Source organism: Ixodes scapularis, unplaced genomic scaffold (assembly GCF_016920785.2).
Source record: "Ixodes scapularis isolate PalLabHiFi unplaced genomic scaffold, ASM1692078v2 PGA_scaffold12__126_contigs__length_90152505, whole genome shotgun sequence".
In the NCBI taxonomy this organism is placed as follows: domain Eukaryota; kingdom Metazoa; phylum Arthropoda; class Arachnida; order Ixodida; family Ixodidae; genus Ixodes; species Ixodes scapularis.
The window spans coordinates 35717052-35743056 of record NW_024609838.1 but is presented as its reverse complement, the minus strand read 5'-3'; the positions used below and the strand labels follow the sequence as shown (position 1 = coordinate 35743056).

Below are 26005 nucleotides of genomic sequence, written 5' to 3'. Positions count from 1 at the left end.
TAGGCAAACGTTCCAGGAATGTTAGAGAAGCAACATTGGAGCAACGTTTAGAAATAACCTCTTGGTAACATTTCCATCCTGACATACGGGCAATGTTATGCAGCGATGTTGGCCTAATGTGACGAAATGTGACGCATCACCACATCACACAGAGGCTGGTCAAGGATACACGAAGATACCAAACTTATAATAGTTCAATGTTGATTCTCTTGTTCAAACATTTTTATTTTTTTACAAACAGAAAGACCGCTCTAATGCTTGTGACGGGCGTGTTTGAAACAAATGTTCAAAATGTACCCTGGAAAGATTGCAGAAAATTAAAAAAATATCTGTCCAAAAGGTTTATGATAAAATTGAATTCATTTGTGTGTATGGCATTTCCTTGCTTCCAATATTCACGAGCTAGCATGCACCCTCATCATAGCTTTTAGGTTAAGGTCATTCGAACGTCCAGCTTTTGGAACGCATGCTAAAGATAACAAGAGGGTGAAGTCATGGGGTGTTATTGTGTTATCAAAGGTGGAAAACTCGCGCTGGTGACGCGACGACCCAAAGACCTCCCGAACATGTATAGGATGGCATGAGAGTCGTAGCCTGTAAATTAATTTGGAACATGTAGCTAGCTAAAATTATCACCAAAAGTGTATTTTAGTTGTGTGCTCTATTGCGTTATTTTCGAAGCGTAGCTCTGTTTCTGTGAAAAATACGAACATGATTACCCTACGGCCAGGTCGCAGAGAGCTCTTGGGGTCGACCGACTGCTCTATCCGACCCGAGCTTGCTGCAAAATGATTTCTACTATTTAAAATAGAAGCGAGGACTAATTTCACGACGGACTCGGGTCAAATCGAGCGACTGGGTGGTTCTTACTCTCGCCCTGTCTAGGTTGTCTGCGCCAGTGCTTGCCATAGAGATTTAGAGAAATCTTGGAGCGTGCAGTATAAGATACACCCTGGTTGAAAATTTGAAATAGTTACATGCAGAAGCTCATATTTCAGTCCAATTTACAGCTCAGCACTCTATTCGGAAAACTCAAAAAGTGGCGGCTCATTGCAGCACACTGCAAGTGAGACGACTGGCGGTAGCCATTGTCTCATAGACAGAGGAGGGGAAAAGGGAGACGGTTGAGGGGGAAGGTGAGCGATGAGATGGGAAGGAGAATAGAGGCAGGAAGAAAGAGGTCAAGTATGAAGGTCGAAGGCCAAAAACACACGCTCACACAAGGAAGAGAGGAGACAAAAGGAAAAGGGGAATGAGGATGAGAGGCTGAGGGAGCATGAAGAGAAAGATGAAGAGAAGTGGGGCAGGGAGGAGCAAGATCAGAGGGAGGAGAGAGGAAAGAGGGGAGGAAGAGCACACAGAGGGAATATGAGACCAATGGGGGAGAAGGAGTGGAGGGGAATGAGGAGATGGGACGGGGTGGGGCCAGGTAAGACGTAAAACATCGCAGGTCATAGGCCTCGGTTGCATCAGGGGTGGAACTCATGAAATGTGCTTGGGAGCAGCCACGGGAGCAGCTAAAACAGCTGTTTTGGAGCAGGTTGGGAGCAGCTAAAACTACACTCTGGAGCAGGCTAGGAGCAGCTCAAATCAGTTTTCATTGCACTCCAGCTTATGTCTTAGACAAGCACGGGAGCAATTTCAGTTGTGCTTAGCAGCCCAGATAAACATGAGTGGTTAGGGACCTAGGCAGAAGGGATAACAGTGTAACAGATGCGAAAAATTGGAACTTTGTGAGCCTTGATATTTTCCGAGTGGCTTTCAGCTGCTCAAAATGCAAACCAGCACCGCTTATCGCGCAGTCCACACGTCCTCGACAGAGTGATTTTATGTGCGAACCACGTGACGTGCGTAAGCAACGGACGTGCAGTTGCGCGGAAGAACAGGGAAACAAATTTTGAGTTTCTCATATTGCGCAACTCAATATCGCAACAAAATTCGAGTTTATCCTATTGTGCAACTCAATATCGAAGCAGCAGACTACGATTAACGGAGTTATCGTATTCGAAGCGATAAGCAGGAGCAAGGTAATGCCGAGCAGATCGACCGCTTGCGTGAGAGCTGCTGGCCGGCAAGGTTTCGGATCGGACTGCGTTTCAGATCTATCAAATCACGATTTATCTTGCAGGAATGCGGTTCCAACTTCTAACGATGAAGTGCTAGAAGGAATCTTTTGCTCATTTGTTTTCAACTGACTGGCGTCCGGATCCCGGGCTGCGGAGCCTCAGGCAACGCTGCGGTCCCACGGCGGCCATGACATATGACGCTTTCAGCACGTTTTCGAAATGCGATCGTGGCGTGTTCAAGCTTGCTAAAATTATGTGTTATATATCATCTTGTAGTGTACAACATTATCTTTTATCTGATGTAGGATTTGTTTTCCTAGTGCAAAAAGCTAATTCAGAGGGCACCCGCGAACATTGACCTTTTCGGCAAAACATGGTTTCGTAGTACAGTGGTACAGGGTGCACTATTCGAGCAATTTCTTTCTAATTTTAGAATGTTATAGAAGAAGAGTGCGTTCATTGTCAACGGAGGCCCTTTTTTCGTTTTTTATTTTATTTTGACAGATATTTACTTTAGAAAAATTGACTTTGCGGAAGCACTTCAGTCGCGAAGTTTTGGGCGCCTACTCGGTCATTTTATTTGAAACTTTTTACATCAGTTTGTAATTATGGTCGAAAGAGTTACGCTAAATTTCATTGTAATATGGCTTAAACGTTTTTCGGAATGCTCACGTGAAAAGTGACAAAAACCGTTAATTTTGGCAAACTTCATTTGGTAGTACAGTGGTACAGCGCTTAGGGATTGGCACACATGAATAAAATTGTAGGCCCGCAAAGAAAAACATATTCTGCTTTGCAAAGCGAGGCCCTTTTTCTAAATTTCACTTTTGATTTTCCATAAAAAAAGTTTGAATATAGGTGAAATCACGTATTTGTTGATAGTCAAAAACGAGTATTTTGACCCCTTTTGGCAGACATTTAGGCCGATATTTTTAGTATTAAATGGAGATTACTGTTCCAGGTCCTGATTATTAGCCCACATTTTCACTAATCGAGCCTATTTATTAAAAAGAATCATAAAACACACAGAAAACACAAATTGGATGTCTGGTTGCGCCCTCTATGTGGCGGTGGCTGAAATGTGACTACGCGAGGTTCAGGAAACTGCCGAGGATGGCGCTGATTCCAACTGTGGTTGCCAGCTTCGGAAACTGGTTGTACACTTGGCTTCTTCCGTTTCTTGCAAAATAACGTGCTGGAAAACTTGGTCGAAACTCGTGAGGTCCTTTATAACACGGTACTTTCTGCTAATATAGCTTTTAGGAAGAATTTCAGTCGCTTTCATATTGTTAAACGATTTTTTTTTTTTATGCGAGGCTCCACCGGTTCAGTTTGCTGAATAAATTGTTCACGGAATCGATATCGAAGTTTCAAATTACCGAGATGCCAAAATCGCCAGTTCTGCGTAGATACGCAGCGTGACGCACGTGCTTCTGGTGCGTGTGCACGTACGTGTTTGCTGCGTAGTTCTTCGGTTGCTGCGAGTTTTCGCGTATTTATTGTGCACTGCTTACCTCCGTCTGCGCACGCATCTCATCCTTGTAACTACCCCTGCTCTGTTTGCCTAGAGTGAAGTTTGTGTCTGTCTATTCGTTCGCTGACTAAGCTCGTGTCGGTGTCCTTCCTACTGGCTGCTGTTCGTGTTTGCGTACCGTGTGTGTCGCTTTGATTACTAGGTCCCCTGCTTATGGGGTGGAGCAAGCGGTGGGCGTCGCGCCAGGGGTGGGTCGTGATTGGGGAAACAGCTTAGCAGCCGACGCCGACTTCGGCGCGTTTCTTCTGCGCACGCGCGTACTGTCATTGATATCGCTACTTCGCGCCGTGACGATGCGCTGATCTACAGGCCGGTCGGCGCTCGCGGTCGGCGCTCGCGTGATATTGTTGAAAATTCTCGAGCGTGTATTTTACGTTTCGAAAGCCATAATAGAATTAAAGTGGACATTTGGCCGGCAGCCGGCATACCGTGGCTCAGAAAACAGATTGCTAGGAGTGCCCTCTCATTCGCTGGTTCCACGCTGGGTGCGCGCAGTCCGTGCTTCTGGCCTCCCCGGCCGCCCAAATGCGTTTTTCTGATGCTTGTTTTGTTTTCAGTAAACAGACAATAGATTCCTGCTGATATTCTCCTTTATAATCTTCACTCTTGACAGCTCTTTAGTGTTAGAAGGAACTCCGTCAAATTTGACGATAATGCATGTGTAAGTACAACTGGAACCTCATAGTTGCAAGAATACTTTTCCTGGATTGTCTGCATTAGAGTGCCTCCATGTGCGCTTCGCGCACATGAAGGCTCCCTAGTCTGCACCTTTCTGATAATATGATCGGTCTCCATAAATTGCACTTCCCCGCTTCGGGAGCACGGCCAGCGGTGGTTCTCTGTCGGTCATCGAACCTCACACACGTGAAGCGTTGTCAAAGCTGTGATATACCGGGCGTTTTATTATTCCGTTTTTTTTTTTTTTTTTTTTTTTTTTTTTTTTTGCTGGAAGAAATTATACTTTTGGTATTCCCGGGGATAACATTATCGGCTGCGGCGGACTTTAAGGAACGAGCGTAAATTGACAGTTAGTGGCCTAATAAACTAATATTTGCCATTTGCGAACGCTGGAGAGGGGGCGACCTCCTCTCCCCCGTTCGCTCCGCTGAAGTGGAACAGGGTGGGAGGAGCTCCCACTTCGTTCTTGACCTGTCACCGACTACAGTTGCGAATTCCACTTGTCATTTTGGAGCGATGACGAGATAGAGCTGAGTCATGTATTGCGTTCTCTGAGATGAAGAACGCAATGCGCGCGGAGTTGCTCCACGTATGCACCAGTCACCAGTAAAAACGACCTGTCCTCCGAGGAGGTCGAGCGAGACGCCGGCTGACATGGGGGTCGGTCACCTCACCGTCACCACCGTCTACCGTGCCTTCAAAAACACGGGGCGCAATATGTTTCTGCAGTATAACAAAAAATTGAACAAACAAGGTGCAAACTTTCATTTTTTTCCTAATGTGGTTTGCAGGGCTGAACCGAATACAAAAACGATACGCCGTGCTGGGATGACGTCGACTACAATGGTACACGATCATAACAAGAGCACAAATCCTGCCACGTTATTTTGCTACAGTGATAAGAGCATATATATCTTTGTCCGCGATGCGGCAACAGAGACATTATTTCCAAATTAGAGTTCGAAGTTAGCCTTCGATGCTAGCACTGACCAACTCACTTCATTCACAGGGTGAAAACGTGAAACTTTGTATCATTCGGACAGAGATCGAAAAATAACACGCACCGCTTCAACTTGGACACCCCAAAATAATTAACTGTAGTGGATCGCACGCAAAAGCTTCGCGTACGCAATAAAATTGCCGGTCAGAAGTACGGTTCCGCAAACAAAATCAACATATGAGTCATCAAATTATGAAGAAAAACCAGGTGTGAGCGTGCCAAAAATATTCGACAATTATTGTTGTCAATATTTGTTTTTCTATCCACGTGCTTATGTCGCAGTGGAAAGCCGTGAAACTCCCTATAAAATTATTTTGGGCAGTGTTTCCGACGGTGCTCGCTCGATCGTAAAATGTCGCTTTATTGCTACTTTGGCGAATCAAACAAGGAAGCTTCGTTTTCTTTTTTTTTATATTCTTCTCTTCTGCACGATATAGGGTATGAATTATTATCCTTCCCTGTACTCTCGCTGCGACGAACAGTCCGATAAACGAGTCACCCTATGACAAAGATGGGGGTCCCGAAAATCTCCTAAAATCGTGTTTGTTCTCAGAGACACATCCGTGTGTAAGAAAAACCGCGGCCCTCTCCACGAAGTACGGACATATTTGATAAATAGCGTTGACTTGAGGTTGAACTTTTCATTTGCTTTGTAAACACAAGCGTGACGTCACGTGCGCATCCCACGCGACCCGACTGAAGTCTGAACTGGTGTACTATGTGTGGACAATAGGGCATTATTTTGACTTCCCGGCCGCGACGACCTTGGCGAGGGAGGACAGATGGGGGTCCCGAAAATCCTAGAATCGTGGTTTGTTCGCAGGGACACACACATCCGCGTGTAACAAAAACGCGGCCCTCTCTACGAAGCTTACACAGGCATTGTTGTGTGACTACTGAAGATGCCTCCCGCAAGGGAGGCGAAACTGGTCAGAACTTCAGCTTGGGCGAGTTGGTTATTCATGATTCATGGAGGCGTTTATTCATGGAGGCGTTTATTCATGGAGGCGAAACGTCTAGTGAAATTGTTTTTTCCTGTTCTGTGAAGTCGGTGCTTTTATTTTAATTATGTTACCAGTCGGCCTGTGTGACCAGTGCTCATTTGAAGAATCGCCTTTGTCTTTTTTGAACCCTAACAAAAACACCCTCATAACATTTTTTTTACTGTTCGGCTACGTTGGCATAGCCTATAATCGACATAATTTTTGCGAAAGCCTACTTTTATTTTATAATTATCTGTAACCATTTCTAATTGAAGAAGTGACAAGTATAATAATTATATTATGATTTCATATCAAAATTCGACGAACCGGGAGATGTGAAATTCGGTGAAACAGCTTTTCAAAAAAATATCCGGTGCCCGAAACTTGCTTATATTAAAATGTCTAACATGTGTATGTGTTCTAATACAGAATATGAGTGCAATGTGGAAACTGAATGGCCTCACAAACAATTGTCAACGAGTTGGAATTTTTGATGAATTACCCTTTGTCGAGTCATCCTACTACCGATTGGCCTCTTCAATCAATTGCCCGTCGACAAATATTGTTGTTGGTTTATTTGCCATCTGCTGTAAGGGGAGAGTGTGGGGCTCGTCAAGCCGACATCTGCCAGCATTTTCATCACGCCTCCAGCGCCTGTACCGACTGACGCCGACGAGTTGGCCTAGAAATAAATACCCACGGACTATACTATAGCCGCTAAATATCTCTACGCGAACATGATTTGTTTTCAAAGGGGCACCCGCCTGTCGGTGCTTCTTTGAATTATACATACGTCACGGTCAAAACGTTCCGCAGCTAATGAGTGAAGGCCGACCAACCTATTTTGTCCAAATGTCCGTGTATGGGAGATGAGAATGCCACTGCGTCAAAGGCAAGACGTGTGCGAGCGTCGCTAAAAATAGAGACCACTATCGATGTTTTAGTATACATGGTTTCATTCTTAGTCAGAGCGCAAACAGAGGTTAGATGTCACGAAAACACATACACAAAGACAAAAAGCACTTTATCACGGCGCATTGTGTGAGTTGTTATATTAGTGGGTGGAATCACCCAAACAAAAATAGTGAACGCCGTGGCGTTTAGGTGTTGAGCTGTTGGTGATGCTTGATCGGCGCAATGTGTCAGTCGAGCTCCAACTGAGGGTGATATGAGGCGGGGCAGCTCTGTGGTTTTACTTGTTGTGTTGCATAGTTAGTTTCGGCCGTCAGCAAATAGTGAAAAATATCTATCTACCCCTCTCTCTCTCTCTCTCTCTCTCTCTCTATATATATATATATATATATATATATATATATATATATATATATATATATATATATATATATATATATATATATACAAAGGCAAAAATGCGTACTGTCAGAGTTACTAATTCGAAGTTTACTACGACGTTTCGAGCGGGGACCACTCTTCATCACCTAATGAAGAACGGTCCCCGCTCGAGACGTCGGAATAAACTTCGAATTAATAACTCCGACAGTACGCATTTTTGACTTTTTATATATATATATATATATATATATATATATATATATATATATATATATATATATATATATATATATATATATATATATATATATATATATATATACATTTTACTAATACAATGTCTGGACATTTACACTTACCAAGTAACCATTTTCAGCTGTGATTTGAGACTGTGTTGCGCTTATCCCGCTCTTATTTATTTATTTTTTGTTTCTCTTGTTTCTGGCCTTTTTAGTATAGGCTTCCACCAGCTCGCTTGCGCGTGAACTCTAATTTCAAGTGAAACAAGTTTGTAAATTAGGGCGACAATATATAGGTTTGAAATCCTATACCAATTTTATTGCCATTTGGTGAGCCACGTACGAATTTTGAAATATATCTTTTCATCCAAATAATCGACTAGTAAATCGAATAGCGATTCGGACGAATTTACTACGGCGGGAAGAACGAATTTGCAAATCTCATGGCAATTAGGAAATTTCAGCCATCCTTGGTTTCCGATTGGTCGCGCTCAGTAGCGGCTCCCTCCGCACAGAGTAGCCTCGAGTCAGAATTCGTGGAGTCTCTACTGACCGGCCAAAAAAGTGCGGCGCTTCAACTGCTCCCGCCCAGACGACTTGATGTATTTGTATACGCCCATCACATCGGCCGCGATCGGCGATTGAGGTTCCGTTAGCCGACGCAAGCGTCAGCGGACGTCTCATATTTCCATACTCTCATACTACAGAAACAAAAACAACAGAAAATCATCCAGTTCATGCTCACTATGTTCACCACTGACAAGATAGTCGGTAGTTTACGAGTTTCCGTGCAAAGCCGATCAAAACGAGGCACCAGATCAACTTTTACGGCTGCCATCAGGAAAGATCTGGCTTGTCGTGTTCCCTCAACGTCACTCCGAATATTGTTTGTGCCCCACGCACCATCCTCTTGTAGCAATATTTTTATTGTCCCCATGTGATTTTTTTTTTATGTTCTTACTGGTGTTTGATCATAATTCGGTCACTGAAGTAGTTTTTGCTGCCGACCCTACCATTATTTTGACCCTCTGGCAGCAAAGGAATATTATGCCGGCATTACACACGAAATAAGAATGTAGACACTCCGTCCCATATCTCAAATTACATCACAACGTGTTTACACAAATGTAGTGGAGAGGTACAATGAGCAGGGTCTGAGAAAATATTAGTTTCAGTATTTTCAAAAGAGCGACAAAACAAAATAAAGAAAGGACCGCCAATCGGCAGCGCGTGCAAGCAGAGGCAGTAGTGACAGGAAGCGCGAGGTGTGTCTTTCGTACGGCCGGCATCAACTCACGCACTGTCCGAAGATGTACTTTGTTTTACTCGTAGGATTGCAACGCTGCGGAATGTAGGCGTGTGATTTCAGAAAGCGCGTCCTACCATTTCTACGCGCGAGTGCTCCTGCAACCCAAGCATTGTAAACAGTTACGTCCTCGCGCCCGTGCCTTGGCCAGCCCCGTACACAACTTATGCAGTATCGAAAAGGCATAGTTCAAAATTGACGGTCCCATTTTTCCATACCGCTTCAAAACCCCATCTCGCTCAAATCACTTGGCAGCCGGACAATTTTGGCAGGGGGCCTCAAGTTGGGGATTATCCGGTACATTGTCCTCCCAACAATGAACGTGGGCGCGACGCGCCAGAGGGTGAACACGTGAAAGGAGGGGCGTAAGAGTGGAGAAGGAAACTCAAGGTCGCAAGCGACGGGAAAAAGGGTTTCGAAATTGGCGCGCAGGTTTTGCAGCATTTGCTCATACGGACAGCCAACGCCGCCCTGGTGGTTCAACTAATGTTTTGTTCAAGATGGCCGCCGTGGTACCGCAGCCTTAACGACTCGACCTCACCTCGACCGACTTGTTTAACCGCTTATGGTTGAAGAATAACAATCCAGAGGCAGATGGTGTAGCGCTTGGAATCCGAACCCCGAATTTTTTTCGCACACTTCCTACTCGGGATACACAGGGAGAATAAAGAGAAAAAAAGGATTGCAAGGCCGACCAAGCTAAACGCGATCATTGTTGCCAATCGAGTCGATAAAAACCGAAACCAAGACAAAATACAATTTTTTTGGCGCACGTTTTCCAATTTGGTGCATAATGGCGCGAGGTATTGGCTGTGGCGCAGTTTCCGAAACATGGCGCAGGATGGCGCAGACAAATGCGTCTGGCGCAAAATGGCGCAAATGGCGCAGCCGTTCCACCCCTGTTGCATGGACACAAGATCACACCTCCCCGACCACTCAAAATGAAGAGCCATATGCAGCTGCCACCAAAAAGAAAAGGTCAAAGGCCATGAACATAGAATCACTCAAACGAGAGAGAAGGGGGAAGAGGGGAGGAAAGATGAGTAGGATGGGTAGCAGGAAGAGGAAGGTGGACAAGAGAGTAGAGGAAGAGGGGAGGGAGGAATAAGGAGACCGAGGAGATAGAAGGGGAGATGGCGAGGAGGAGCAGTCAAGGGTCCGAAGTCGAGATCAAAGGTAACGAACATATAATCCTATGAAGGTGGGGAAGGGGGGGCCACAAACATTAAATCATGCGAGGAAATGAGGAGTGAAAGGTTAGAAAAGGCAACATAGGAGAGATCGGACGGGAATGGGGTGAGATTAAAGAAAAGTGAGTGAGAGGGGGGGGGGGGGGGGGGGGAGGGGCAGGTAGGAAGGAGATTAGCATCAAGGGCCACGGATACAAGGACGCACTCCGCCGACCACTCAAAATGAAGGGCCCCAAGGGGGGAGGCACTCACTTTATTGAGTGACGTGTTAGCGAATGTCCACGTTTCACCGAATGACACTTTAGCGAAAATTCGGACGCTGCGAAGCGGCGTTCTCGGGTGGGCCAAGTGGGTTCACATTTTTGTAATGAGCCGCCGCAGACTCGCCGCGCGGCGGATGGGTTAACGCGCGCCCCCGTTATTCGCTAAAACGTCGATTCGCTCAAATGCCGCTGTTCGCTAAAACGTCATTCGCTCATCTAATATGGACCCTAATTATAATGAAACGAGTATAATCGCACACACATTGTTAGCCCCCGTTCACTTCTCGCCAAAGAGCCGTCGACGCGAGAACATATTTGAGCTTGAGGCTTCGAAGCTCGCTCTGCGTGGACCACTCTTTGCCTACATTTGTTATCTGGACACATCACAATGGCACAGCACAGTCGCATAGCCACGGTACTACCGTTTCGATGTTAACAGTTCACTATCGTTACCGATATTACGGTCGAGGTCATCCACTGATCACTGCAAGACGTTGCAAGATCGCCATCGTCCGCCATGATTGCACACTAGTACGGCATCACGGTTATGGCTGTACGGCTTATACCAATTTCCAATTTCTCCAATCGATGTAATGTTTTATAACTCTTAAAAGAAACTTATTTTATTACTGTCAGACAGATTTCCACAGTTTATTCCTACTTGAAACTTCATGTTTAGTCGTTTACTCGTTTACGCACACTGTTGACAAGCCAAGAGAGCCAAGACGCCAAGAGTGCAAGTAGCTCAAGCCAAGCAAGGTCGAAGCCAGGTTGACCACGTGACCGTATGTCAACGGACCGTCAAGGCCTGTTTCATCGGACCGCCCTGCCGATCTCTCGGCGTGGAGGAAACGTAAACAAAGGTATGTTTCATTTTCGTTGTTGTTACTACTTGTGCTGAACAATGGAGCGGGCGAAGCGTTCGCTATCAGAGCTATCCGATCGCCAAAAAAGACATAGAGTAGCCGAAAGTGTTCGCAAGGAACTTGAAAGTTGCGGTACGAGCAGTGAGGAGTCGGTGGACACTGAGGTGTTTAGTAGCAGTTCGTACCACATCTCCAAACTTCTGTAATGGACAGGGAATTTAAAACCTGGAAAAGCTGGGGAACTTAGAAGGAGGAATTTGCTAGACACCCTGGCTGATTTCATAGTTACCGATGTCTGCCAAGTTATGCTGAAGTAGGGCATGAAATTGTCGATATTTCACTGTGGTAGCTGACGTTGTGTTGTAATTATATACTTTTGAAACAGGAGCTGTGCGCACCTGCTTTAAACAGAAGGCAGAAAACAATGAGCCAGCCATCATCGTGCAGGAAGCCGACGCCAAATGGGCTGCTGCTGAATCGGTCAGGCATGCACCAGCTAGGACCAAGAAAATGGTAATATGATATTTCTAATTTTGCTTAAACTCCCGAAAAATACTTTTGCATCCTAAAACAAGCCCAGATTTCAAACAAAGGCATTAGTCCACTTTACATAAAGACATTTTTAAGTATTAAGAAATTTATTTAGCCAATGAAAGAACACCATGTTATGACATCGTCTGCAATGAGCTTGACATTGTAGAAAATATGATGCTCATTGACATTGCCCCTGGGTCCGGACAGTTCATCAAACGCCGTTTCATTTAACATTGTTTCATCGAAGCTGTTTCATTGAACACAGTTTTATCGAACGCTGTTTCATTGAACGCCATTTCATCGAAGTTGTTTCATTGAACGTAGCTTATTTGAGCAGTAGAAATATTTTTCTTTTTAGTGCCGGGAGGATAGCAGTGTTTTAATATTTATTGTAACTTATAAACTTATATATTTATAAAAGGAAGGAACCTTTTTTTGTCACCTTCTATTCTTTTTTTTTTAGTAAATGATGACTTCTGTTAATGAGGCCAATAGGACACGGTAACACTAACGACACTTTTAAAAGCTGTGATCATCAGGTGCAGTGATGAATGCACGTCCATTCAAAAGCGTATATATATCTTCGTCCTTGAAGAGACCTATTCTGCTTCAAGACGAAGCCGTCCTTAAGGCAGTGATCTGTCTCCGTGGCCCATGATACGGGGAAAAGAAAAGACGTGTCTCCTCTCTTTGTTAATTTATTATAATCGACAGAACCGTGGACCTGCCGGATATTCGACATACAGTAATATACTGCATGTCAAAGATCCGACAGGTCCACGGTTCTGTCGGTTACAAAAAATTGACGAAGAGGGCAGGCACGTCTTTTTTAAGAACATCTATGTTCTTAAAAAGAAAGCTATTCTCTTAGGATAAAATGAAAACAAAGTTAAATCTACAAATACAAAATAAAAAAGGCGCTGCGGAAAATAGCTGTTTCCCTCTTAAGAAAGTGCCTTTCACGCATGAATAAATAGAAGGTTGAAGTGGGAAAAAGTGAGTGGCCGAGAACAGCCGCCTACCTTGCCAGAAAAGAATAAGTCGCGTATCCACTGTCTTCTGTGGGTAGGTCACACTTTGCGGTAAAAGTCTAAACTGGATGAAAAGAATGGCTTGTGCATGCAAAGAAACTGTGGTGAAACTGCTAGGACAGATGTAGGCATTTCTTTTTTTATCTTGATGACACTCTTTGCCCTGAAATAGGCACCCATTTTCTGAATGCAACCAACTTTTTTGTGTTATTTTTTTGCAGGAGCAGTGTGCCTCTTCTCAGGAGTGACTGAGGGGCTGCCACAAGGGGAGAAGGCAAGCATGTTTCTGATTACAAGGATGGACAGTTGGGTTGGGCTAGTTGGTAAGAATTCATGTTGAGAAACGGTGCGAAAACCAGACAAAGGAAACAGAACACACAGTACCTTGTCCTGTGTGTTTTCTTATCCGTGCATTTTGCGCTGTTTTTCAGCATGTTTCTGCCTTGATTTTTCTGTTAGTTTTAAATGTTAGTAGTTGGTTACTTTGATCCCAGTTGGAAGCATGGAATTGGTTAACCGTGCTAAATGCATAAAATTGAAAAAAAAAAAAAAATTCATGCTTTCTAAATCATTTAAAATGCTTTTTTTCCTAATGATTTCTTTCTCTTTTTTTACAGCCATCCCATGAGTAGAGTCCCTGTTGTTTGAATTTTTTATGTCAATTTGTAATATGCATATGTTACCTTTAATTTCTATTCATGCATACATTTTAGCCCCAGCTAGTGGTTTCTTTTATTTAATTTATGTACACATTAGTGTGGTATTTTTAGAAGATTTAAAATTTATGTTCTTTTTCTAGTCATTTTTGGTTTATTGCCTCCGTTATTTATTTATATGTCCTAGCCCAAGATCGGGTGTAATTTGAGATATATTTAGAATTTTATTTTAGGCTACTTGCTTTATGTTACTGGGAGTTTTAATATTTTACATTTTTATTTTTATGCAGATCAGCCTTGTAATTTAGTGTGTTCTTTACAATTTTGTAGATCTAATAGCTTGTAAGAAACAGAAGAATTCTCTGGTACTTGTAATGTTGGTTTCGTTTTTGAAATAAATTTATTCCAATAACTTCTTGTTTTCTTCCGGAGTCCTGCTTCTAGGATTTCAAAATGCTGATTCATTAATGGCCTGTAATGCACATCCATTTACTCATATCAGGCACCAGCTCAAAAAATGACTTCATGACAACCATAAATGCAGTTTCCTGGCAGCGCTTGTCAATGTATTTTCGGATAACATTGTTCAGTAATGTCCAAGTAACACATGCAGTAATATCTGGCCAGTGCCAGCATATTGTAAAAACGTTTACTGAAAGTTGACAGAATAAAAGCACTGAGGAAAAACAGATGACCGCTCTTTCATTTAGTTACGACGCTCGTTTTTTGGAAGCAAAGACTCGCGCACAGGTCAAGATTAACTGCAAAAGGAAGGCTTGATCAAAGGAACTTTAGGGAGATAAGGGATGAGTCAGTAACACTCCACCTTCGGTATCTAGTTGATCTCGACCTGTATGCGACTCTTTGCTCCTCAAAAAATAAACGTTGTTGCGAAATAAAAGAGTGGTCGTTTGTGTATGTTCTTCACATTTTTATTCCTTCACTTTTAAGTAAGCCGTAATGTCAGTGCAACATTTTGGTGTAACATTACTGGATGGTAGAATTCGTGGCCATTAACAACAACTAGCAACGTTAGCGACGACGTCCTAGTAACATCACTGATCTAGCATCCAGGTAACATAGAGAGCTATGTTACTGCAATATTTTGATGTGACGTTACTGGAAGGTAGAACTGGTGGCCATTAGCAACGTTTGGCAACGTTATCTAACAACGTTCCAGTAACGTTATTTGGGTAATGTCCAGGTAACGTATGCAGTTACGTTACTGTAACATTGTGGTGTAACGTTACTGGAGTGTAGAATCCGCGGTCGTTAGCAGCGTTCGGCAACGTTACCTGACAACATTCCAGTAACGTTGTAGCCACATTTTGTGCTACTTGGGTAGTTACTTTTTCCGGTAACTTTTACCTGTAACGCGTTACTCTTTAATCCTGGTAACTTGTAACTGTAGCACTGTTACTTTTTTTTATTGGGTAACTGTAACTGTTTAGGCTGTTACAGTTACTTTTTCTACTATATAAATTCGAACCCACTGCCCAGGACATTGTGAAATTGCCATCTTGAAGCATTTTTCTCAAAACTCCTCGCTGACAAAAAAAAAAAAGAAAAACAGAAGCGTGGCCACGCATTAAACAAACAACAAATGGTCAGGTTTAGCCCACGACCGAGAATGGACGGGAGAGGAGTCATCACGAAACCGGGAGATAAAGGAAGCGGCGCCCGCGGTTGTAGGGGCGGCAAACAATGTCTGTTTCACCGACTTTGGCTCACTCTTCTCTTGTGGGACCATATGTGGGTGTCGATGGTCCTGCGATGTCTCCGAGTGTTCCGTCTGGACTGTGTCTGGGATATGTTCGTGCTGTCGTTTTTACACCCAGCCGTCCGCCGTTTCCTCATCCCTATTAGTTTTCAAGGCAGCCGTCCCCATAGTGTGTAGAAAGCCGGTGCTTGTATTCTCTTCGGAGCGGCTCGAGTAAACATGACTTCTACAGTTGGCGTTTCGGACACAAACGCCGCGGTGGTCGTCGTACACTCGTAGAACACCGGAAGCTAATTGTCTCCTTTCCCCCTTTATTCTTCCGAAGCTGTTTGACCTGCTATGTTTAGGCCTGCTTCCGACCAAGTATATCCCATAAGGTAATTATGTGATATTCTCTGTCCTCATTCGTATCGGAGTGACAAATAAACCAAAACGTTCAGTGACGCGGGCCGATGACAATTTTGAAAAACGGTTGATTCTAAGTTATAACAATTATTGCAAATAAATTTTGCACACCAAAAAGATGAAACGGCGAATGACGCAAACAAGAAACACCCTTCGGGTTACAATTTTCTAATTTCTCAGTTAACCTTTCTTCTCACTATAGTGTAATAAATAGAATAATATTGTTTTAGTTTGTGCTTTTTTGTGTCCAATTTTTTTACCGTAACGCGAAAGTAACGGCGTTACTGTGTTTGCAGTAACTGTAACTGTAACACTTTACTTTTTGAAACCGGTAACTGTAACTGTAACAGAGTTACTTTTTCCTCTTAGGTAACTGTAACTGTAACACTGTTACTTTTTACTGGTAACGTGCCCATGACTGATCTAAGGACCCGAGAGCAAAACTAATAATTGAATTGAAAAAAAAAAAAAAAAGGGAAGGGGAGAGCAAATGACCCCGCAGAAGTGCATCTGGAAGTTCATTCAAATGAGAGCGAAAGGAACCGTGGTACTTGGCATCAAAAGACGAGGTTCAGAAAATCGGTTGTCCCGTAAGCCTGCGGGCGTTTGGGGCGACAACAGTGGCGTACCAACTTGTTTTTGAGTAGGGGGGCAAACCAGACCCTCTCCCCCCCCCCCCCCCCCCCCCCCCCCAATCGAAAATTCGGCGCAACTTTTGTCCAACTTTTTTAAAGATTTGGCAATGATTCGGCAAAATTACAACGTTACCAGACTTAACATTGATATTTTGTTTTTTCTCACGAAAAAAATTTTGCTTCTTCTTAAAATAAATACAACTTGTAGTGCCTATTGAAAGAGTTATGACTAAATAAGGTGATATTCTAGAAGATAATTGTATCGATGTCGCTTTTGTGTGTTTACTTGTAATTTTGGTGTATGCTTCCAGAAAGTGGCGTGACAACGAGGTTGGGTAGTAGTCGGCACAGTCACGAATCACACTACGAGAGCTTTGATTTTGAGGCTTCATCAGAGCACGCCTGCAAGTGTGTTTACAATGTTAAAATAAAGGCAATCACTGCGTTCTTACTTCCTCTGGTAGTCGCCGTTTCGTGCGCGAAAACGGATGCAACGGTTGCTGAGCCTTCACCAGAAGAGATAACATTATTGTAAATATGCATGTTTTTCGATTTGAGTCACTTGACGTCAGCTTTGCATGAAAGTGCGCGTTCCATATTCGCAACGTGCCGTTTTTAACCTTTAAAATTCCGGTTTCTGGTGTTCGGACACACACGGACGTTTAGGAAGATGGGGAGAGTTAGGAATGGTCGGATGCGCACCGTCGACCATGATAGTTCTGTGTTAACGAATATTTTTCATCAGTGTTTACTAACGAGTGCTTGGACTCCGTCCCCACTCTCCCTGAAGAGCTTTACGAGCGCATGCATCCTATTAACGTTAACTCCGCCGGTATTATAACATTGATTGATAAACTAAAACTTACTTCGTCCGCTGGAACCGATAACATCAACTCTAAAATTTAAAAGAAACACCATTGTTATTTCGAGTGAGTATTTAAAACTTATCTTTATTCAGTCCTTATCTCAAAGGTGCCTTCCATCTGACCAAAAGGTGGGAAGGGTAATTCCCAGTCTTTTACATTTACATTACATTCATATTCTAGTAATTCGTAGTTTACTTTAACTACTTTTCCGAGTGACTTCCACTCAAATTACAAATTACTTTCTAATTTTAGTGGTTGTTTTGCCTATCAACACAGAAGAGATGTCGGAAGGTCAGCTGATATTTGCAGAGGGGGAAGCATGCGGAGTAGAAAAGGGGGGGATGGGAAGGAAGAAAGTGATTTAGATAGTCCAAAAAACCCCAAAATTTTAACGAGCCCCCCACTGCAACAACACTGCTACGAGGCGCGGGGAGCGAAACGACACGACGCAAGAGAGGTCGAGTATCTGTGGGATTAGCTCCGAATAGTGGCGTTTCTTTGTATTCCGAAGCTCAAGGAGACTTGACGTATTTGAAGAAAGGGCTTGTCCCCGCTTCTCTCCAATGTAGGAATTCTTGCCCACTACAGGAGGTGCACACACTGCTCCTTTTACGGTGCAGGCGATAGAACCCCTAACAACGACGCTCACGCCGGATGGGCTGCTCGTGTATCACTCGAAGCGCGTTAACCCACCCCCGCGCCTGCGTTCACGCCGCTTCGCGGTGACGGTGTGCGGCTGCTAATTACAAATCTATTAACCCACCTAGCCCCCCCACCCCCCGTACACGCCGCTTTGCGGCGTCCGGTCGGCAACCCAAGCCCCGCTGCCCCCCATGCACTTCCGTAAATAGAGTCGATACGATTTAGTTTAGCGATGTTTCGTCAACAACATTCGTTTTTTTTTTAGTGTTAATGGTAAAAAAGAAATGTAAATATCGCCAAATGCCTCGACAAAACAAAATGTTCGAGAAAAAAAATAAAAAGAAGTAAGCCGGCCCACACCATAAATAGAACCCGGGTCTGACACGTATGAGGCAGACATCTCACCACTAAGTTACGCAACCTCTTCGGAAACTCGCATTGCATCCGCTGCCTATGTTGACGGCGGCAGCGCCTATCTCCAAGCAAGCAAGCAAAACTTTATTTTGTGTAAGGGCCTACGTCCTGGTCTGGACGGCCCGTCCGGCCCATGTCTCGCGGATGGATTCCGTTAGGTTACCGTGTAGCCTTGTTCGTGGGGCAAGGCTCCACAAACCAGCCAATCCGGCGTGCGTGAGCACCGTTGCTAGGGTTTGTATCGCCTGCGCGTTAAAAATATGCCCGCGCGGGTCGGGGGGCAGTGCCCTTGGTGTTCCTTGGGCGCCGCCGGCCTGTGTCTGCTCTGCCCAGTGGCGGCCGTTTCAGGGGGGGCAAAACGCATGCCTTGCCCCCCCACTCTGAGAACTGGGGGGGCAAGTGCCCCCCTTGCCCCCCCGGTTGGTACGCCCATGGGCGACAATCACCAAGAACTATCCTCAGCGAAAAGCATTTCCTTCCTCCGCCGGACGAAGAAAAGAGCAACACTTTAGAGATGGCGCGCTTTGTTACATCTGCGTGCGCTGCGAAGCAGGGTCGCCCCAAAATTTAGTTAATTTTTATTGTTACTTTTTTTTCTCTCGAGCTCCAGGCGGTTTTGCAGCAGTTTTTGCTGTAGCCTTCCCGTATCAGGACTTCGGAATGTCTCATGAGTTGCGAGACGATTTGGGGGTCGTGTTTGCAATATTTTTGCGCATAAATCTGAGAAGTAACTGTAACGACGTTACTCTTTACAGTTACTTTCGAAAAAAAAGTACCTATGTTACAGTTATAAGTTATTTTCAGAAAGCAATAACGAGTTACAGTTACAAGGTACTAAAGAAAGTAGCTAGTTACCGGTAACGCGTTACTAGTAACTAGCCTACTGCCCAAGACTGGGTAAAACCGTCTGGGTGTGTAATAGTGTACCCGCCTGGACATAGCAGGCTGACTCGCCAAGAACCACATGGTGTTTCGAAAACCAGACACAGAAAAACAGGCGAGAATGCCGCGGTTCTTAGATGTCTCCGACGAGCACCGTGATAGCGGCGCTTCAAGGCAGACCACAGTGCGATCTCTCCCTCGGCAAATTGTGTCGCCTGCTAAGGCCTCTTCCCTCGGTAGTTGAGATGCTTCGTTCCCTCAACTTGCTACATCTGTAGGCAGTACATCGTTTAAGAAGGGCTTTCGCATGGCTTTCGTCTCACGCAGACCATCTCCCCGCCTCGCGCTTCGGCTCTCCCGGTTGCTCAGACCGCCAAACCAGCAACTACTACAAAACTTTAAAAAAAAAAAACAAAAAAAACAGCGCAGCCGCAAGAAGAAAAAAGAAGAAATCCTCGAGTTCTTTGTGAAACGACACGGCTCAAAATGTAAGCAAAACGAAGAAGCCGGCTGGCTGGGTGGACAAAACCAGTGCGCTGCGCGTTCCCCCCGCATGGCCAACCCACCAGTGCCGTATGAAATGGCCCCAGGACAATGACCAAGCAGGGGAAGAGAGGAGATCTACCTGACTGGGGGTACTATGCCGACGCCAGGCGCCGTTTTTTTTTTCTCCCCCCCTTTTTTTTTTTTGAGGTGCGTCGTTGTCCATGGTTTACTGACACTTTGCTTTACTTCATAGCCTTTTTTTTTTCTGGAATTTTGTGTGGGAAGGTTGTGCCGCGATTTGGTGGGTAACCAGCCGTAACAAAAACAGAGGCACGTGCTTCCACTTGGCTAAGGGCAAGCCGAGTACCCATGGGAACACAGAGGTGTGGGGGGAGAGGGGGGGCGGGAGGGTGCAGGCATTGTTCTGTAGGCCTTGAGCCAAACGCACGCGGGATTAGCATACTGCCCAGCACGGTAGCACCCCCTGGAAAATGTCAGCAGGTGCTCAAGCCCCCGTTGACCCCCCCCCCCCCCCCCCCCCCCCCCCCCTCGAGTTCCGGCAGGTTAAGAAAACTCGGACAATATCCGCCCGCAAAACCCCCTACCCTTTCCACTTTAGCAGAGTAAACACTGGAGAGGAGAAAATCACGAATCATGGCGAGCGGAGAGCTTTGTGAGAGGGTCTTGACCTACCAAGCTATATCAACTCTCACACTTTGAGGAGGAGCAGACTTTTCCAAAGAATAATTGCGATCCTTATTATCCGAGGAAAAATATACACGGTTTTAAAGGGGACACATGCATTTGCCCAATCAAGTCGTCCAAATTCCTGAGTGACAGCCCATTGCCAACCAGGAAATCCGACAGAACACGCTTCCAGATCTCATCCTCATTAACAGCAATGCTTAGCGGAGATTCCAGTTAGAAACCTTTCACTTTACGGCTGATTCGTCTCTCGAATTAAGATATATGTAGACGTATCTCACATTAGGTTTACGTTACTTTGTCAAAACGTGCACGCGTTTCAAACACCAAAAGCGCCGTTCGTCTTTCAGCAACCAGAGGCTCGTAAAAACGACTTCGCGCGACACATGAATAATTCGCGAAACTTTTTTCTTTTTTTTTGTTCGTTTGTTGCTCGAGGGGGAGCGAGTGAGACGGAAGACGAAGCCATGTCCTCTCTCAACAGTGCGCGGCCGCAACACTGTACAAGCTGGGCTGCCTGGCTGCCCTTGACCGCGCCACTGTAGAAGTAGAAAACGCAGCTTGGCGGAGTTTTCTGCTTCAGTCTCCTCGCCACCGATAGAAGTGGAAAGGAGGGCCTGATCGTCTCATCTGACTCTGGGAGAGGGGGAGGGCAGCGTGCGCACTACTTCTTTGTCAGCTTTTGCTTTTTAAACTGTGCATTTCCAAATAAACAAAACACAAAAGTTACGATTTGTTTGTAATTTTCATCGAGTCAAGATCTTCAATGATTGTATCTTCGTTGGTATATTCAATAAGTGATAGCTCATTCAAGATATCTTCTTTGAATATATCTTTATTGGTAGGTTCAGATTATATATTTTGATTTAATATATTTGTTTTTATAATCAATATATTTTTGTAGAGCGAAGGTACTTTTATTTATATACTACAAATATATATTTATTTACTTACAATGAATACATCTTTGGTCTATTTTTATTAAATGAAGATATATTGATTTACATACCATGAAGATGACTTCATTTACAAACAATGAATTTACTTTGGGTAAATATAACTTCACTAAATATGTTTTTCTTTTTTTTGTAGCGTCGTGATTTCATTTTGCCCGCGCTGCAGTTAAGAAAGAAATTAGTTGACTAAAGGGCGTCTAACTAAATAACTACAATTCAATCGTTAAAAAATAAATCACATACTTGTCGCTAGCGCGATTTATTTAGAAATTCAATGAAATTAAATCAAATTTGAGGAGTACGAGAGAGGTATTAAAACGCATTTTAATATCAATCGTTAAAAAAAAAAATTAGCAGAAAGTAATGTTTTCGTAAATTCTAAAAATACGCCCGGAAGTGCAGCGACCGGTTGTATGTGCCACGTTACCATTTATCTTCAGGCTGTACTTACTTACTTGCAGTAGCGTAATAAAGCGCAGAAACGCCGGAATCTACACAGGCCTCGCCCGCCGCTCGCGAGAACGCCCCTTCCTTATCTATCAGGTCAGTGGAGGCGACGCTGACACAGCCTGCACCAGATTTTAGCGAGTTTTAGTAGACCGTGTTTTCCGCTCCGCTAAGCCCCTCCGCTACCCGGAACTCTACAGCCAAGGCCATCGGCGCGCAGGCGCAGTGGCGGTTTCTTCGTAGCGGAGGGCTAGCGGAGCGGGAAACACGGTCTACTAAAACTTCCTTTTATGTTCACGTCTGCTTCGATTATCTCTCTTACAGCCTTGTCCTTATGGCTGGCAAAAACAGTGCACGCGTTGAACGGCGGCGAGGCCTGAGGATTTGCTGAAATGATCGCGGTGCATATACGAGTACTTCCCAAATCACGGCGATTGAACAGTTGATGTCAGCGCTCTGTGTTGTCCAGTCTCCCCCTTTGTCCTCGTCTCAAGCACTACCATGTTTTTGAACACGCAGTACCAACTCACCCAACAATCAGCGCTGATCTACAGCGTATCCTCGAACGGAATTGTCTGGTTTTCACCGCGAAAATAAACTATGCCTGGCCAAACGACCAGGCTCCGCCAAAACGTGGTGCGAGCGGTCCCCATCAGATGCCAAAGTTTCAGAACTTGCCTTTATATCTGATTCAATGCGGATCGCAAGTTCGTCTGCTTCTATTGCAGGGGTGGTTGTGACGTCAGAACGCCGAGCTCTGATGGAAGAACAGTGGGCAGACCTCAAGGCAGCTTGCTTCGAGGTCTAGCCACCACTGATCCTTCAATCAGAGCCAATCAGAGATCGACGTTCTGACGTCATCACAACCAGGGGCGGATGCAGGAATTTCCTGAGAGGGGGGAGGGGGGGGGGGGGGGTCAGGTGTTGGGTCAGCGTACCATATGTTTAGGAACCCCTTCCCCCTCTCCCTTGTTTTACGCCCTAAATTTTACACATGTAAAAATCAAGAGGGGGGTCAGGACATCCGGACCCCCTTCCCCCTCTAAATCCGCCCCTGATCACAACCCCTGCAAAAGAAGCAGACGAACTTTCGCTCCGCATTGAATCAGATATAAAAGTTCTGAAACTTTGGCATCGGTTTCGGGCCGCTGGCGCCACGTGTGAGCGGAGATTGAACGTTTGACAAAACATATATATTATTTTTTTTAAAGCCCTATATTTTTTTTTTTTTGTGACATTTCTATATTGAAAGATGAAGTGGTGCCTTTGATAGCTTTTGGCAGTTGATCTTCGGTTTTCCTGTCAGCGAAGACACCCAAGAAATAACAGCGGAGGTAACATGTACTAACATCATCTTTTCAAATAATTTATTGTGACAATTACTGATGAGAATGTTGGGAAGATGAAGCGAGCGAAAGAAATGGTTCAGGAAGCAGAAGTGGATTTGTCTTCAATGGCTAAGGCTTTTTCAACGACGACAGGGATGATCTTGACTTTCTTCGTTGACGTCCTCGGAGCTTCGATGGCCAGCAAGCCCGTCTTGGTGTCCAAGCTTGACGTCACGGTCTTCGGGTCGACGTCCTCGGGTAGTGGCAAGCGCCTCGTGAACTCCCGCCTTACGAAAGCACCGTCCTCGTGAGTTTCTTCGTGCTTCCCGTGAACCACGACGTCCCCGTCGACGGTACGAACCGAGAGTTCTTCGGGGCGGAAGCCGCGAACGTTGCACGCAACTTCGAACTTGGTTGAGCGTTCTGCTTCTTGCTCCGAACTTCGGCGCTTCCGTTGGCAGAGCCGTCGTCTGTTGCGGTCGCACTGCTTCGAACAGTCGTCGTCGTCTTCGACCCAATCCAGCATTTTGATGGGCGACCAGAGGTGGTCGTCGCTGAGAAGGGGGCAGAGGACCATCTTGACAACCATGGCGGTCTTGTTTGCTTCGTGTAGACCAAGCGCAGAACAAGAGCAAGGTGCTGCGTGTTGAGCGCCCGCAGCAGGCGATGCTCCTTTTATATAGGCCGCGTCGTCTGCTCGAAAATGCGCGAAGCTTCGGGAACGCAGAGGCGAGCGAGCGAGCGAGCAAGCAAGCAAGCAAGCAAGCAAGCAAGCGAGTGAGCGAGCGAGAGAGCGAGAGAGAGCGAGAGCGAGCGAGAGCAACACTAGGAGGTGTTGGCGAGAGAGAGCGAGAAAGAGAGAGAGAGAGAGAGAGAGAGAGAGAGAGCGCAAAACCGATTTTGATTGGACTGAATGCTTCACGTGACATTACGTCATTTGGCACGAGATTCAAACAATATTACGTCCCATCGTGCTTCAGACATTGCAGCCCGTTTCTACTGTCACTCCCGACGGATATCACTAAACTACGTGATTTTGGGTAATTACCACGACATGATGCACATTAAAAATGCCTCTTCAATTCTTCCGAAACAACGAAAAAAAGAATCTAGTGTGGAAACTTGGCAAGGCGTCATGTCTCCATTCCATACCGAGGTAACATGTTAAGTAATTAATACAGGTCACAAAAAATAATATTGCTCATTGTGGGGTGACAGAAAGGAAACAAGCCAAATAAGTACAGAAAAAAAAAAAAAAAAAAAAAAAAAACATTTGATTTTACATTAAGTCCTTATTTACTCCGAAAGATGGCAGCACCTACCCAAACGCATGATGGGGCTCCCCAGCGGGGCTCCCCGAATAATCTCGAAAAAACACGAAAATCCTCGATCCCGTTTGGTGTCACGTGACTACAACCCTCCAATCGCAACGCTTATTTTTGTTTCTTTTGCGCGCCGCCGCGAACCTTCCAGAGTATGCCGGAGAGCAGACGGCGGCTATAAAACGAAGCGTACGTCGCGACGTCGCTGCGTAGTCATATTTCCGCTCGCTCGAGTCGAAACAATTTCAGACTTGCACCGTCAAGATGGCACTGTTCCCACTTTTGAACCAAAGCTCGGACCTGGCGAGGCGCCTCTTCGACGACGACTTCGGCTCCAGTTTCCTTGACGGAGAGCTGTTCGACCCGCCATTCTACCACCAGCGCTTCTACATCCAGCCTAGGAACCAGCAGCAGTGTCCGTACCCACAGCGACAGCGCGGACACGGACACGGACATGGACGCGGGTCCCAGGCTGTCGTGGAGAGCGACCCGAACAAGTTCGCGCTCCGGGTCGACGTCCGTCACTTCGCGCCGGAAGAGATCACCGTCAAGACTGTCGACAACTGCGTCGTAGTCCACGGCAAGCACGAGGAAAAATCGGACGAGACCGGGTCCTACGTCAAGCGCGAGTTCACGAGGCGTTACGTCCTCCCCGAAGACGTGGACCCACACACGGTGACGTCTAGTCTGTCGGCCGGAGGACTGCTGGCCGTGGAGGCACCGCGCAAGACCCCGAAGGAAGACCCCAACAAGCCGGTAGCCATCACCGTGCACCACGAGGGAGCGCCCAAAGGAGGTGCTGTCAAGAGCAAGTGAGGCGCTCTCATGTTCGTCATTTTGTGTTCACGACCCTTCCGTGCTTCCTCTGCAAGCATTCCAGTTCCTTGCGTTACTTGTAAACAGTTTCGTTGGTGTAATGTATAAATAAACAAGTTGTATGTAATCTCAAACGAGCTTTTCTTCTTTCGGCGCTTAAAATGCCCGGACCGCGGTCATTGCTTGTCGTGGTGCCCGAATGTATACTGCCGGAGTTTTTTGCGCCGCGGAAAACGCCCCTCCCGTACCCGCAGCGCGTTTTCTTTTCACTTACCGCCAGCTTCAGCCCTCAGATGACGCGAGTGGTAATTTGTAGTGATGGGACGAATCACCGGAGATTCGGATTCGGACAGATTCGGAAATTTCCGAACTTCCCGCGACGAATATTCGGCAGATTCGGAGATTCGTCCGATTCGTCGCTGGTTGAAGACGGCAGCAACGGCAGCGGCTGACGGCAGCGTGAATCTTGTCGTAAAGCTCGCGAACGCGGTCAGTTGTGTTTCTTTTTAGGTACTGTTATTGCATATAACCAGATTTTGTCTCGTTTATTTCAACGTAATGGTATGTACTGTACTGTCATTCTAAACCCTGGCACACGCCCAGATCCAGCTGAGTTGATCGGTGTGGTTGACGTAGGCCTAACCAATGCACGGTCTCGGTTTCGCGGTGATCGGTAAAATGTAGCGAAATGCTGCGTATTATACATAATGTGGCGCAATGCACAATAAATATATTCAGGCAA

At 45.4% G+C, this 26005-nt stretch overlaps 2 protein-coding genes and 1 long non-coding RNA gene across 3 annotated transcripts; 2 read left to right on the top strand and 1 right to left on the bottom strand.

Annotated features, from left to right (window-relative positions):
- Nucleotides 1-11312: 11312 nt before the first annotated feature.
- Nucleotides 11313-13260, top strand: LOC120838009. The gene is made up of 3 exons (XR_005715027.3): nt 11313-11415; nt 11804-11931; nt 13205-13260. It is a non-coding gene; the product is annotated as an uncharacterized LOC120838009 (long non-coding RNA).
- A 9891-nt stretch (nt 13261-23151) lies between these two features.
- On the bottom strand, nt 23152-23836 carry LOC8025742 (alpha-crystallin B chain). Its single transcript, XM_029971405.3, has one exon. The coding sequence runs from the start codon at nt 23712-23714 to the stop codon at nt 23223-23225; it is 492 nt and encodes a 163-aa protein (XP_029827265.2). The 5' UTR covers nt 23715-23836; the 3' UTR covers nt 23152-23222.
- Nucleotides 23837-24594: 758 nt separating this feature from the next.
- On the top strand, nt 24595-25397 carry LOC8025743 (alpha-crystallin A chain). Its single transcript, XM_029971403.3, has one exon. The coding sequence runs from the start codon at nt 24712-24714 to the stop codon at nt 25261-25263; it is 552 nt and encodes a 183-aa protein (XP_029827263.2). The 5' UTR covers nt 24595-24711; the 3' UTR covers nt 25264-25397.
- The last annotated feature ends 608 nt before the right edge of the window (nt 25398-26005 follow it).

What these genes read in the sequence shown, in the direction of transcription:
- LOC8025742 (XM_029971405.3), bottom strand. Translation starts at nt 23,714, where the DNA reads ATGGTTGTCAAGATGGTCCTCTGCCCCCTTCTCAGCGACGACCACCTC.
- LOC8025743 (XM_029971403.3), top strand. Translation starts at nt 24,712, where the DNA reads ATGGCACTGTTCCCACTTTTGAACCAAAGCTCGGACCTGGCGAGGCGC.